At 41.9% G+C, this 14133-nt stretch overlaps 1 protein-coding gene across 1 annotated transcript in view; it reads left to right on the forward strand.

The window, feature by feature from the left end:
- The window catches only part of LOC102810548, an 82257-nt gene that overhangs the window by 41251 nt on the left and 26873 nt on the right, over positions 1–14133 (forward strand). The window contains exon 5 of the mRNA XM_006839336.1: positions 11922–12059. Coding sequence (XP_006839399.1) covers positions 11922–12059 — 138 coding nt within the window. The remainder of the gene's footprint in view (positions 1–11921; positions 12060–14133) is intronic.

Consider the following 14133-nt stretch of genomic DNA (forward strand, 5'->3'; position numbering starts at 1 on the left):
CAAAAATAGCAGAGGGAATAGAAGCAAATACTGTTGAATGGTGATGCATGGAAGAGATTGCAATCATTGCAGTGATACGAAATACAATAGGAATGCAAAACTGATGTTCTCCCACATATATTGTCACTAAATGCACAATAATTAAAAAAAAAAAAAAGTCAACCATCAGGTGGAAAATTGATGCTTATAGTTTTCTGGGATTCTCAAGGGCCAGTACTTAATATTAGGGAAAAGACTCAACAATCAATAGTGCTTATTACAGTGAGATGCTCACTGAAGAGCTGGAGCATAAAGTTCGGAGTAAACATAGAGGACTGCTATCTGGAAGACCTTGTGATCTTGCATGACAAAGCACATTCCCCACACCTCTGCCTACACTATTGACACTCTGCAAAAACTTCACTTTGAGGTGTTAAAGCAGCCTTCCTATAGTCCTGATCTTGCTCCATCGAACTTTCACCTGTTTGGTCCCTGAGAGTAGCCCTTTGAGGGTGATATTCACCTCTGATGAAGAAGTAAAGACAATGGTTCCTTTGTAGCTCACACCTCATCCCAAAACATTTTTAAATAAGAGAATATAAAAGCTTGTTGACAGAGAGGCAAAACATATTGAAAAGCAAGATTATGCAGGAAAACGATGCATTTGTCTTTCCTAAAAGTTGATTAAAATAAAAGCACGAGTGCAGAATATTTTTGACTCACCATCATAAGTTAGCCAGTGGGTGCTATGGAGTAGATTCTGACCCAGAGTGACCCCATGCACAACAGAATAGGTCTGTTCTGCTCTGCTGTTCTGATGAAGCCGTGGACTTAGGCAGATCTAAGGGATGTAGTATTCTCAATGTTCCTGCCATTCCCTTGCCCCCCGGGCTTAGGCACATACTCCTGTCCCTTCCCTAGTGACAGTAGGATTTCACTCTTGCCTTAAGGGCAATGATGTAGGTGGTTCTCTAACAAATTAAGGCTTTTAGTTCAGTAAGGAAGAAAAAAGTTTCAAGGTGGAGTTTCTTGTCTCTTCCATAGTTGCTACTGCCCTCCTCACCCACTCCTTGTCCCCAGTTCTGCATCACAAAGGAGTCTTTTGCAGTTCTCTACAAATCTTTTTCTGAGAGCTGTTTGTTTCCTGGAGGAAAAGCATACAAGACGGTAAGGATCCCCCCACATTTGTAACTCCCCACAAGCTCTCCCATCTTTTGACAGTATACCTTAGGCCTCTAGCAATTTTCTAATTACTATAACTGATCACTGCTTACCAACGTCTGGCCAAGTAAGTCAATAATGGTGTTTTCTCTCTCCAAGAGGTGTTCATCTTTCCCTGAATTCCAGACTTTCCCTGGATTCTGGACTAGTTGGCTGCCCTGTCTCCTCAGCGCTCCAGTGGGTTTGAGGAAAGCCATCCAGCTTTTTGTTTTCAATGTAAGTTTTGCCATGACAATCTTTTCAGCTCTCTATGTCTCTGAACAGAAACCAGAAGTCCCTTTCTCCTCATGCCTATGAAGCTGGGAAAAGAATAAGGACTTTGAACTTCATATTCAGATATTTGATGTAGTTGTTCTAAAATGGGCTGTGGATTGAAACATTTAAAAAAAAATATCTTTCCAGATTATTATAATGTGTAGCCTTGATTGAGGGTGACTGATAGAGGTAGAGAACACAAGAAGACAACAGTTGCTTGGCTATGTAAATTAATTGTTCAGCAAGTATTTATTGAGTGCTGTGGGTTAGGCATTGGGCTGCTAACTACAAAGTCTGAGTTTCAAGACTACCAGTTGTTTCAGGACAGAAAGTTGAGCTTGTCTGCTCCCAGTGAGTTTGGTTTTGGTTGCTCAGGTATTCGTTTTGTAGGGCTGCTGTAGCAAAATATCACAATGAATGACTCATAAGAACAGAGATGTACTGCCTTCCGATTCTGGAGACTGAAAGTGCAAATCAACTTGTTGTCCAGGCCATGCATTTTCCTAGGTCTCCAGGGACTCCCCCAGCCTCTGGTATCTCAGGAGTTCCTTGGTTCACAGATGTATTTTCACCTGGCTGACTTTGCTCCATTTGTCTTCCTGTCTCTTCTACTATAAGGGTACCACTCAGATTCGATTATGATCCACCCTACTCCAATATGAGTTCACACTAACTTAACTGATAAAATCTTCAGAGACTCTATTTCCTAATAAGGTCATATTCACAGGTACCAGCGATTAGGATGTCAACATATGATTTTGGAAGACACAGTTAAATTCATAATGAGTATCAACTATTTCCCAGGCATTTTTCTTGGCACTGGCAAAACAGTGAACTGGACATACAAGGACTCTCCTCTTTCAGCATCTTCTTTAAGATAAGAGATATGATTTTTTTTAAAGGACTAAACAAATATAGAATTTGGAAATGTGATTAGATCTAAGAAGAGAAAGGAACCAGCTGCTTGGATGCAGGAGAAAAACAGGTAGATAGATGGGTTTAATCCAGGTTGGGATTTGCTTGGTGAAAACAGAGAATGAAACGAGCAAGGTAGCTAAGAGTCAACTACAACTGAACAGTCATAATGGTGGCTTGTGAAGCAGGGATAGAAAGTGTATGCTACTTGAGTTAGTGTAGTTAGGAAATCCCTGAAAAAGTGATATTTGAACAATGACCTGAATGAAGCAAAGGAATGAGTCATGCAAAAATCTAGAAGAGACTGCTAGGTAAAGAGAGCAGCAAACTAGTGCATTTTCCCTTGGTCACCAAACCCTAAAAATCCTTTACATATGCTTTGCAGAGTTTCCTCCCACAGGCAGGACTGTTTCAGTTATGACTGAGTCCTAACTACTGCATGTAACTGATTGTGTGGATCAAATACAGAGTTTAGGTCTCCTTAATTCTTTCTCTCTTTCCCCTCTCCTCTATTTCCCTCTCCTTTGCTTACATATTTGAAATGGTGGTGGTGGTTGTGTGCCAATGAGTCAGTTCCAACTCATAACTACTCTGTATAAGGTTTCCGAGGCTATAAATCTTTATGAGAGCAGAAAATCTTATATTTCTCCTGTGGAATGACTGATAGATTCGAACTACTGACCTTAGGGTTAACAGCCCAGTTCATAATCCACTAGGCTAGTAGGGCTCCTTATAATTGAAATATCATTAACTAAATAAATGTATTTTATGGCTAAACCACAACCTGTCACTTCCTTCTGAAAGTATTCAAATTTTTAAAAATTGTTTTATCCCTGAATTCAAGAAAAATTTCTGACTCTAGCCATCTATATGGAATCCTCGTGTGGCTCTGTGGGTTAATGCACTGGACTGCAAGGTCAGTTTGAACCACAGGTTGGCAGTTCAAACTCACCAGCCACTCCTTGGAAACCCTATTGAGGGTCGCTATGGGCTGGAACAGACTCAACAACAACAACAACAATCTATGTGTGTATGTCTTTCTCTTTAATTTAGGGGATAAATTAGTGAGCCAACCAAAGAATAAGAAATGGCTTTATTTTTGGACACAGATTCTTTTTTATTTCCTCTACCTTCTGCTTGAAATGGAAGTTTCTTTTAAAGGCCTCCTGCCCTTTAGCATCAAAGGAAACTAACAACTCATTAAGCCATCGCTGTAGAGCTGTTTCCAACTCAGAGTGACCGTGAGGACAGGTAGACCTGCCCCAGGGGATTCCCAAGGCTGCAATCTTTATGGAAGCAGATTGCTACATCTTTGTCCTATGGAGCAACTGGCGTGTCTGAACTACCCAGTTAGCAGCTGAGTGCTTAACCACTGTGCCACCAGGGCTCCTTCAAGCTAGTACACGAACTCATTTTTCTTGTCTGACATTTATGTTAATGAGGAACCCAAAGAGACTAGGTGGTAATCATAACTTTCCAATGATTGAAATATTTAAGTGTTTCTCTACCAGCAACACCACCAGGAAACAGATTTTTACCTAGCATAGAAGAGCTTTGGTTTGCAGGAACAGGAATAACAAATACCACAAGCGGGTGATTGGGAATGGTGGTAAAGGAATGACTGCATTCAGCTAATCCTGAGACCTCAACCTGACCTGGCAACTTAGCTGAAACGTTCATGGATCTGTTGCACCATTCTGGCTGCTTCCAAATGATGGGGATACATTTGAAAACTATGACTCTTCAGGTCATGAATTGTCTTAGTTATGTAATGCTGCAATAACACTATACCACAAATACTTTAGCAAGTATAAATTTATTCTCTCACAGTTTAGGAGACAGAAGTCTGAATTCAGAGCACCAGCTCTGGGGAAATGCCCCTGTCTCCTTTCAGCCTCTGTAGACCCAGGATTCCTTGGAGAGCTCCATATGTCTTGGCATCAATCTTTCCCTGGATCTAGGAGCTTCCCAGGGCAGGGATCCCAGGTTCAAAGAATGCATTCTACTCCTAGCTCATCTTTCTTGGTGGTAATAAGTCCCTCTGTTTAATCTCTTTTCTATCTCAAAAGAAATTGACTCAAGATACCAAGATACAGTGTAATCTCGTAGATTGCAACCAACCTAATAAACACAGAAATGAGAGGATTAGCAGCCCACATGATAATCACATCAGATCAGAACTGATTGCATCAGATCTCTTCATGGGGATGATTGCTTTATATTAGATCTCATCATGGAGAGTTATTATGTCTTAACTGCTAATCCACCAAGAATCCAGGCCCAGCAAAGTTGACACAAAACCTTAGCTATCATATGAACAAATTGCCATACTCATATTCCTATATAAAAGTCCTCTGATCCAAGAAAGCATTATAGCGAATATCATTCTGTAAACCCTCAGATGTGGATTCTGTACCTGGACCAAGAAGCAGTTGTTTGAACAGAACATGGGAACACCAAATGGTTTAAAATTAAGAAAGGTATGCAACAAGGGTGTATTCTTTCACCATACTTATTCAACCTGTATGCTGAGAAAATAACACAAGAAGCTGAGTTATATGAAGAAAAACGTGGCATCAGGATTGGAGGAAAACTCATTAACAACCTGCGATATGCAGATGATACAACCTTGCTTGCTGAAAGTGAAGAGGACTTGAAACATTTACTGATGAGGATCAAAGAGCATAGCCTTCGGTATGGATTACATCTCAATGTCAAGCAAACAAAAATCCTCACCACTGGACCAATAAACAACATTTTTATCAACAGAGAAAAGATTGAAGTTGTCAACGACTTCATTCTTCTTGGATCAACTGTCAACACTCACGGAAGCAACAGTCAAGACATCAGAGGACATATTGCATTAGACAAATCTGCTGCACAGGAACTTTTTAAAGTGTTGAAGAGCAAAGATGTCAGCTTGAGGACTAAAGTGCATCTGACCCAAGCCATGGTATTTTCAATAACCTCATATGCATGCGAAAACTGGAGAGTAAATAAGGAAGACCATAGAAGAATTGATGCTTTTGAATTATGGTGTTGGAGGAGAATACTAAAAGTGCCATGGGCTACCAAGAGAACCAATAGATCTGTTTTGGAAGAAGTGCAGCCAGGGTGCTCCTTAGAGGCCAAGATGGCCAAACTTGGTCTCTCATATTTTGGACATATTGTCAGGAGGGAACAGTCGCTGGAGAAGGATATCATGTTTCGTAAGATGGAGGGTCAGAGAAAAAGAGGAAGACCCCCAATGAGATGGATTGGCCAGGTGGCAGCATTGATGGACTCAAGTGTGGCAACAGTAGTGAGGTTGGCCCAGGATCGGACATTGTTTTGTTCTGTTGTGCATAAGGTCACTATGAGTCGATGCCAACTCAATGTCACCTAACAACAACAACAACAATAACAAGTCCTCACACTGTCTCACCTAATCCTCACAACAAAGACAACAATGCTACCAGGTAGGTGGCATTATTCCCATTTTCCAGAATCTGAAATACACTCCAGTTATAAATGATCAAGTCAGAACCAAATCAAGATTACTGTGTTTAAGGCCATACTTCTCATTATTGAACAGCTAGGCACTGTTGGAAATTTTGGAGTGATTAAAGGATTACAGGAGTCCTGGTGGGTGTGGCCCTGCAAAGTTGTTTTGAACTGCAAGGTTGGTGGTTCAAGCTCACCAGCTGCTCCTTGGAAACCCTGTGCAGGGTTGCTATGGGTCGGAACCGACCTGACAGCACTTAACAACAACAAAGGATTAGATTTCCAAAAAGAAGTAATACTCTTAAGCAGTCACCTAGTATAACTTCAGGAGCTCTGAGAAAGACTACCCTCAAATGTCTTCTTTATAACTTTCTCAGTGTTTCAAGTTCCACCATAGGTGCAGATGTTTATTTTATCAGAAACATGCTGGCTCTTTCTTACTTCCTCTCTGTTTTCCTTCCCTATCTCTTTTTTCTTCTTATTCCCTCCTCTTCTCTCGTTCTTGCTGTAAGTAATATAGTGAGGCATTTTCAGCTCCCCACACCTTTGAATAATAGTAATAATAAAACACATATAAGGGCCACTGAGACACTTAAGAAAAATAGGGGTTTGAGTGTATGGGAGAAGACAATATGTTTTCTGGGGTAACCATAATATCCTAGGCTTGAATAGCTCTAGAAGGAACAGAAGAACTCCTTCGTTAGCCTAGAAGCCCCTGGAAACCCAAACATTTAAGCACTTGGTTGTTGTTAAGTACCATGAAGTCGGTTCTGACTCATAGTGACCCTACACAGGGTTTCCAAGGCCATAAATCTTTATGGGAGCAGAATGCCTCATCTTTCTCCCACGGAACCACTGGTAGTTTCGAACTGCCGACCTTGAGGTTAGCAGCCTGATTCGTAACCACTACACTACCAGAGCTCCTTAAGCACTTGGTTACTAGCCAGAAAGTTTGTAGTTTTTAATCAACACAGAGGCACCTTGGAAAAAAAAGGCCTAGTAATTTACTTCCTAAAAAATCAGTCACTGAAAACCCGTTCTACTCTGACACACAATTGATAGCCATTGATTTAAATTTGATTTTGTTTTTTTGTTAACCTAAGATCAACTGAGGTCTTTCCTTTGCTCCTAGGCACCAAGACCCAGTGGGGTCTGCTCAGGCCCTCTGGAAAACCTTGTTTTCTTTGTCATTAGTGGAGCTCACTAGTGTCTGGGGTTGCCCCAGGAGTGTCTGGGGGCAAACCAGCCCAACAAACTGTTCCCAAAAAGCCCCTGTGATCACTCATGTGTGACCTCTCACTCAGTGGTCAGTGTCTGGGCAGGGCTGAGTATAGCACAATGGCAGCGTGTGTGATGGTGGGTGGGAGTTCAGGAACTGGATGTCCCTACCTGTGAACTCACCATGTGATCCCAGACAACACTCACCCATGCTGCATCTCCTTTCTCATTTGGAAGGGTGGGAGTTGAAGGGCTCATTTCTAAGACTCCTCTGCGCACACAGTGGTCTCCCTATGGATTGTGCAAGACCCCAATTTCCTTTCTTCTCATCCCACACAGGCATCTTCCTCTCCACCTCTCCGTCTTCTCCTGGAGGAAACTATCTCTCCTGCTGCTTCTCATCTCCTTTTTGGAGCAGACGTCTACACGGTTATACTTCAGAAAAAAACGTGGGTTCAGAAAAGCTGTTCTTGTGTAGGAGACATTCTCAGGGACTGGAGATTAGAAAGGGCCAATATTAGTGTCAGATGAGACCACTTCTAATATGGAATCAGGGACAGGAAGCTCTACCCCTGCTACCCCACCCTATGTACCCCAAATCCTTTCCTTACATGCTCCTCTAAATTACTTCCCTAACCTTTCTTGAGATATATGTTTCCCAACTTTAATTGTTTTAATTCATCCTGGTGGCCTCCGGATTAAGTGCCTACCTGTTAATGGGAAGGTTGGCAGTTCTAACCCACCCTCCAGGCTCTGCAGAAGTGAGGCATGGTGATCTATTCCCGTAAAGATTACAATCTAGGAAATCCTGTGAGACAGTCCTACTCTGTCACACGGGGTCGCTGTGGTCGAAAATCAACTCGATGGCGCTTTAACAACAGATAGGAGCCTGAAGTACAGTAAGGAGGCTGTTGCCGTATCTGAGGAGAGAAACAGAGGAGGATTGAGTGGTAGCAAAGAGGAGGAGAGGATAGAACTTGGAGAGAGGTCGAGGAGACAACGTTGACAGCAGCCATGCCTGATAGGCTGCTGGGGTAGAGAGAGGGAGGAGTGAAAGATGACTCTCAGGATTCTTATAAGAGAGCGGGGTGGGGCTTAGACATCAACTGATGCCGAATATCAAGATGGAGAACAGAAAATGAGAAGTGACTACTTGACCTTGTTGTTGTTGTTAAGCGCCATTGAGTTGGTTCTGACTCATAGCGACCCTGTACGGGGTTTCCGAGGAGCAGTGGGTGGGTTTGAATTGTCAACCTGTGGTTCTAACTGACCTTGCGGTCTAGTGCTTATCCTACAGCGCCACACTAGGACACTGTAGGGAGACACTAATGCAATTTTGAACATTCTGAGGCAGAATTGTTTATGTAACGACCAAGTGGTGTTTTCCCTGGGCCACTGGAGCAAAGGGCCTTGATCTGAGAAAAGAAGGCAAGTTTGGAGGAAGATGTGGGGATCGGCTGGGGTGGAGGAAATGGAGTTACCCACCCAGGAACTGTGTCTAGAGCAGTGATAAAAGAGAAATGAGGCCAGAACTCTGGGAACAGTCTCACACGCAGAGGAAATCCTGGGGGGCTGTTCCAGGGACGAGACTGGACACACAGGTAAGTAACTGAGGAGGTGTGGCCAGGGAGGAACAAGGATTCTAAAGGAGAACTCAAGCCAGCGATAGGGCAAGGAGCTACAGTGGTTGAAAACCAAACAAGTAGCTCCTGGAAGCAGAAAGGGTACAGAACTAGGTAGGGTCAACACTGATGTGGGGAGGGTGTCCTCACATTCCCTCGGTTCCCCTTCCTAGGCCATCTGTTTGCCCTTTGAAGCTGTCCCTATTAGATTTGGTTAACTCTTCCTAAGTCCAAACCCAGAACAATGACGACCCCCCTTCCCCCGCCCCCCAGCCCAAGTAGTAACCTACACCCTACTACCCAATTGATGGCTTCAGGATTACCTGGGGCACCTTTCAAAACTTGGGGACCCTGAACCTCACTTTAGGGAGCCTTGGTGACACAGTGGTTAAGCACTTGGCTGCATACAGAAAGGTCAGCCACTCTGCAAGAGAAAATTCTGCAGTCTGCTTCTGCAAGAGTTAGAACCTTGGCTCTAAACAACAACAAATGAAGTTCAAAAAATTTTTTTAAAAGATTACAGCCTAATCATATAGAGTTACTATGAATAGATGGCAATGAATTTTAGTAGGATAAACCTTACTTAGGAATTCCTGGGGGACACAAACATGTGCTACTACTAACTGAAAGATTGGTGGTTTAAACCTATCCAGGGGTGCCTTGGAAGAAAGGCCTGGCACTCTGCTTCCCAAAGGTCAAATCTTTGAAAACCCTGTGGAGGGACCCTATCCAGAGAAGGAACGACACCAGAGATGGAGACAGAGATGAGGACATGGAGAGAGGGAGCAGCTGAGGACTCTAGACTCATGGAAAGAGAAAGGCTCTATGCTGGTGGCCAGGAGGCAGGCTTGCAGAATGTGCCCTTTGGTTGTTTAAATGATTATATATTCCTGAGTGTTTTTGTGTACACCATCCCCAAACAAACAAACAAACAAAACAAAACAACAGAAAATAGAAGCAAATACTGTTGAATGATGATGCACAGTGGTGATTATAATCATTACAATGAAATGATGAGAGTAAAATCAATGTTCTCCCAGGTAAACTATCACTCAATTCATAATAAAAACTTGAGAGAAAAAAACCCAAAACTCTATGGAGTGTAGTTCTACACTGTACACATGGAGTTACCATGAGTCAGAACCAATATGATGGCAACTTTTAAAATGCTTTGGTAAGCCTCACTTTCTGGAGACTGTGATTCAGTCCATAGTCTATATATTTTTGAAAAATACACAGATGATTTTAATGTATACTCCAGGTGAGAAACCATACAGTAGTTGTAGCACCAGGCTCTCAGTGGAGGCTAGGCTATCCGTTAAGGGTAGGATGAAGCATTAGAGCTGGAATGTAGCCGGTAGCTAGTCCCTGGGGAATATCTGGATTGTCTAGAAGGAGTCATGGATTGAAAGTATCAGACTTGCCCCTAATACACTGCATTATCCTATTCTGATCTCATTTTTTAAACCTATACTATTAGGAGTTTGATGCTAATGCTAAATATGGCCCTTCCAATTATAAAGTTCTTTAATTCTAAGATTCAGTACCATCTAAAATAATCATGCCTTTCTGGTCAAATTCCACTGAAAAGAGGCTCACATTACAACCGTGGCCCACTAAGCAATGTAGCTACCAAATACTCTGTAATAAATTATCTGTGGGTCAGAAATCTGACAGGGTGTGGCCAAATTCTGTACAAGATCTCACTAGTCTGAAACTCAGCTGTCAGCTAGGGCTGCAGTTTTCATTATAATCCTCTCCCAAACTCACTGGTTGTTATTGTTGTTGTTAAATGCCATTGAGTTGGGTTTCCAAGGAGTGGTCGGTGTGTTTGAACCATTAACCTTGTTCTGTTCTTTTATCCTGTGACGCCACTTGCAGTGGTTAGCAGAATTTATTTCCTTGCCATTTTAGGGTTGATATTCCCATCCTTACTGAGTCAGCTTGGGTTGGCTGTCATTTCTGGCATGAGGGACGTGGCATGTGTCCCCCTCCATCTTCAAAGCTACCAGTGGCATGTTGGATCCTTCTTGTTCTTCAAATATGTCTTACCTCTTCTGCTTAAAAAAAAAAAAAAAAAAAAAAAATAGAACTCATTAACCTAGAGTCAATTCGGACTCATGGCAACTTCATGTGTTGCGGAAGGAGAAAGAGAAAGAAAAACCATGTTAAGATCAACGACTTAAGACTTTAATTATATCTGCAAAATCCTTTCATAATGTCACCTATATTAGTGTTCAAGTCAATAACCCAGGGTCAGAAATCTTGGGGTGATTCCTTAAAATATTACAGCACTTAAAATAGGAACGCAAAAAAGAGAGGAAGCAAAACCCATGTTTGCCTAGTCTTCTCATGTCCTGGATACCATGATAAATGCTTTATGGATATCATCCCGTTTAATTCTTATGGGCAGCCTCTAACGTAGGGATTATCTTCTCCATTTTTACAAACGAACAATTTACAACTCAGACAAAAAACACTTTCTTCTCATCATTTAACAAGTTAGTATTTGAGTCCGACTCTCAAGTCAGATCTAACCACGGTGTTTCTCCCATGTAACCACTGCTTCCCCATAACAGGTAGAAGCTATAGCATTGAACTCAGATTTGCTTTGGCTTCACAGGGAGTCAGGGTCTGAAGCCAGTCCTCTTGATCGCTGTTGTTGTTGTTATGTGCCGTGGAGTCGGTTCCGACTCATAGCGACCCTGTACAGGGTTTCCGAGGCTGTAAATCTTTACGGGAGCAGAAAACCTCATCTTTCTCCCGTAGAACAGTTGGTAGTTTCGAACTGCTGACCTTGCGGTTTGAAGCCCGATTTGTGACCACTACGCTGCCAGAGCTCCTTTCTTCCACGATATTGCCACTACTAATTTCCCTTACTGAGTAGTTACTAGAGGCAGAAGAATTAAGCATTAAAATATCAGTTTTCAAGAAAAGATGGGAACTCCTGATTTAAAGGTGAGGGTCCTTACCTAAAGCCCCTGTTCTGGAATCCAAGATGCTGCTTTTTCAGTTCTACCTGGCCACAAATTCCTAATTCAGATTCATTTAAATGTGCCAGGGATAGTGAGAGGCAGGCCCGGTTCCTAAAAGCAAGTAGACCAAGAACTGAGGATTGATGGTAAAGAACAGGAATTTGAGAATTTCACTACTCATCTTGGCCAGGAGAGAAGAGCTGGAACTCCCAAGGGATGTTAGTTTAGATGATTTTTTTTTTTTTCCTTTTAGAGAAACCAGGGACATGTCCCAAAGAGAGGTTCCAGTGTAAATCTTGGACTGCTACCTGCCTGGGGGATTTTGACTGCCCCAACTACCAGAAGTGCTGCCATTTCAACTGTAAAAAAATATGCATGGATCCATACAAAGGTAGCAGCTCCCAGGCTGAGACTAGAGGAGCCTTCTTGCTCTGTCCAAGAACTAGAACAGTTTCTTCAGTTGGCAGGACGATGGGACTAGAACTCACACTTCTCTCATCTCCTAATTTGACTCCCAACCCTCAAGTACAAACCACAAGTCATCAGCTGGATAATATGGATGCTAGTCTTTTGTCCAACATTTGAACATTCACAAATAACATTTTTTGCCTGTCCACCAGGTATTAAGAGATTATTCTTGGCACTGGAGCAAATACAAACCTGAGTTGACTGAGATACAAGAACTGATTGTTGTTTGAAATCTTAGGCCTCCAAGGAGGTTTTCTGGAAACTTAAAGTAGTGAACATATCATTTGAATATGGTTGTCATCAGGTGCTGTCAAGTCAGTTCTGACCCATAATACTCCTACGCACACAACACAAAGAAACACTGCCTGGTCCTGTGCCGTCCTCACAATTACTGTTACAGTTGAACCCATTGCTGCTGCCGCTGTGCCAATCCAGCTCATTGGGAGTCTTCCTCTTTTTCATTAATGCTCCATTTTACCAAGCATGATGTCCTTCTCCAGGAACTGATCCCTCCTGATAATAAATCCAAAATATGAGAGACAAACTGCCGCCATCTTGTTTCCTAAGGAGCATTCTGGCTGTACTTGCAAACACAGATTTGTTTGTTTTCTGGCAATCCATGAAACTTTGAATATTCTTCGTCACCACCATAACTCAAATTCATGAATGATTCACTGGACTTCCTTATTCATTGTTGAACATTCAGATGCATATGAGACTGTTGACAATATCACGGAATGGGTCTGACACACCTTAATCCTCAAACTGACATCTTTGGTCTTGAGTACTTGGTCTTGTGCAGCAGATTTGCCTAATGCAATACTTCATTTGATTTCTTCACTTCTGCTTCCATGAGTGTTGGTCAAGTGGATCCAAGCAAAATGAAGTCTTTGACAATTTCAATTCTTTTCTCCATTTATAATGATTTTATTTACAGGTTCAGTGGTGAGGAATTTTGTTTTCTTTACATTAAGATGGCTGTGGTCTTTGACCTTCATCAGTAAGTATTTAAATCCTTTTCGCTTTCAGCAAACAAGGTTGTATCATCTGCATATCTCAGAATGTTAATGAGTCTTCCTCCAATCCTGATGTCATGCTCTTCTTCATTTAATAATACTTCTCAGATTATTTGCTCAGCATACAGACTGAATAAGTATGGTGAAAGAATCCAACCCTGGCATATACTTTTCCTGTTTTTAAAACATTCAGTGTCCTGTTGCTCTATTCAAACGACTGCCTCCGGGTATATATAGAGGCTTCTAATGAGCACAACTAAGCGTTCTGGAAATATCCATTCTTCACAATGTTGTCCATAGCTTGTCCTGATCCACACAGTTGAAAGCCTTGGCATAGTCAACAAAGCACAGGTAAACATCTTTCTGGTATTCTCTGCATTCAGCCAAGATCCGTCTGCTGTCAGCAATTATATCTCTAGTTTATTATCTTCTTCTGAATCTGGCTTGGCCCTCTGTCAATGTACTATTGCAGCCATTTTTAAATCATCTTAGCAAAATTTTGCTTGTGATAGTAATGATATCTTCCGATGATTTCCTCATTCTATTCCGTCATCTCTTTGGACTGGGCACAAATACGGATCTTTTCCAATCAGTTGACCTAGTAGCTGTTTTCCAAATTTTTGGCTTAGATGAGTGAGTGCCTCCAGTGCTGCATCATTTTGTTGAAAGATTTTTATTTGGATTCCATCAATTCCCAGAACCTTATTCTTTACCAATGCCTTCAGTACACCTTGGACTTCTTCCTTCACTACCACTGACTCTTGATTATATGCTAATGATTCATTATATGAAATGATTCAGCATTGACTATTTTTGGTACAGTGACTGTGTATTCCTTCCATCTTCTTTTGAGGCAATCTACATGATTCAATATTTTGCCCAGAGAATTCTTCAATATTGCAATTCAAGGCTTGAAATTGTTAGTCAGTTCTTTCAGTTTGAGAAGTACTGAGCATGTTCTTCCCTTTTGGTTTTCTAATT

This window comes from Chrysochloris asiatica, unplaced genomic scaffold, assembly GCF_000296735.1.
Source record: "Chrysochloris asiatica unplaced genomic scaffold, ChrAsi1.0 scaffold00023, whole genome shotgun sequence".
Classification (NCBI taxonomy): domain Eukaryota; kingdom Metazoa; phylum Chordata; class Mammalia; order Afrosoricida; family Chrysochloridae; genus Chrysochloris; species Chrysochloris asiatica.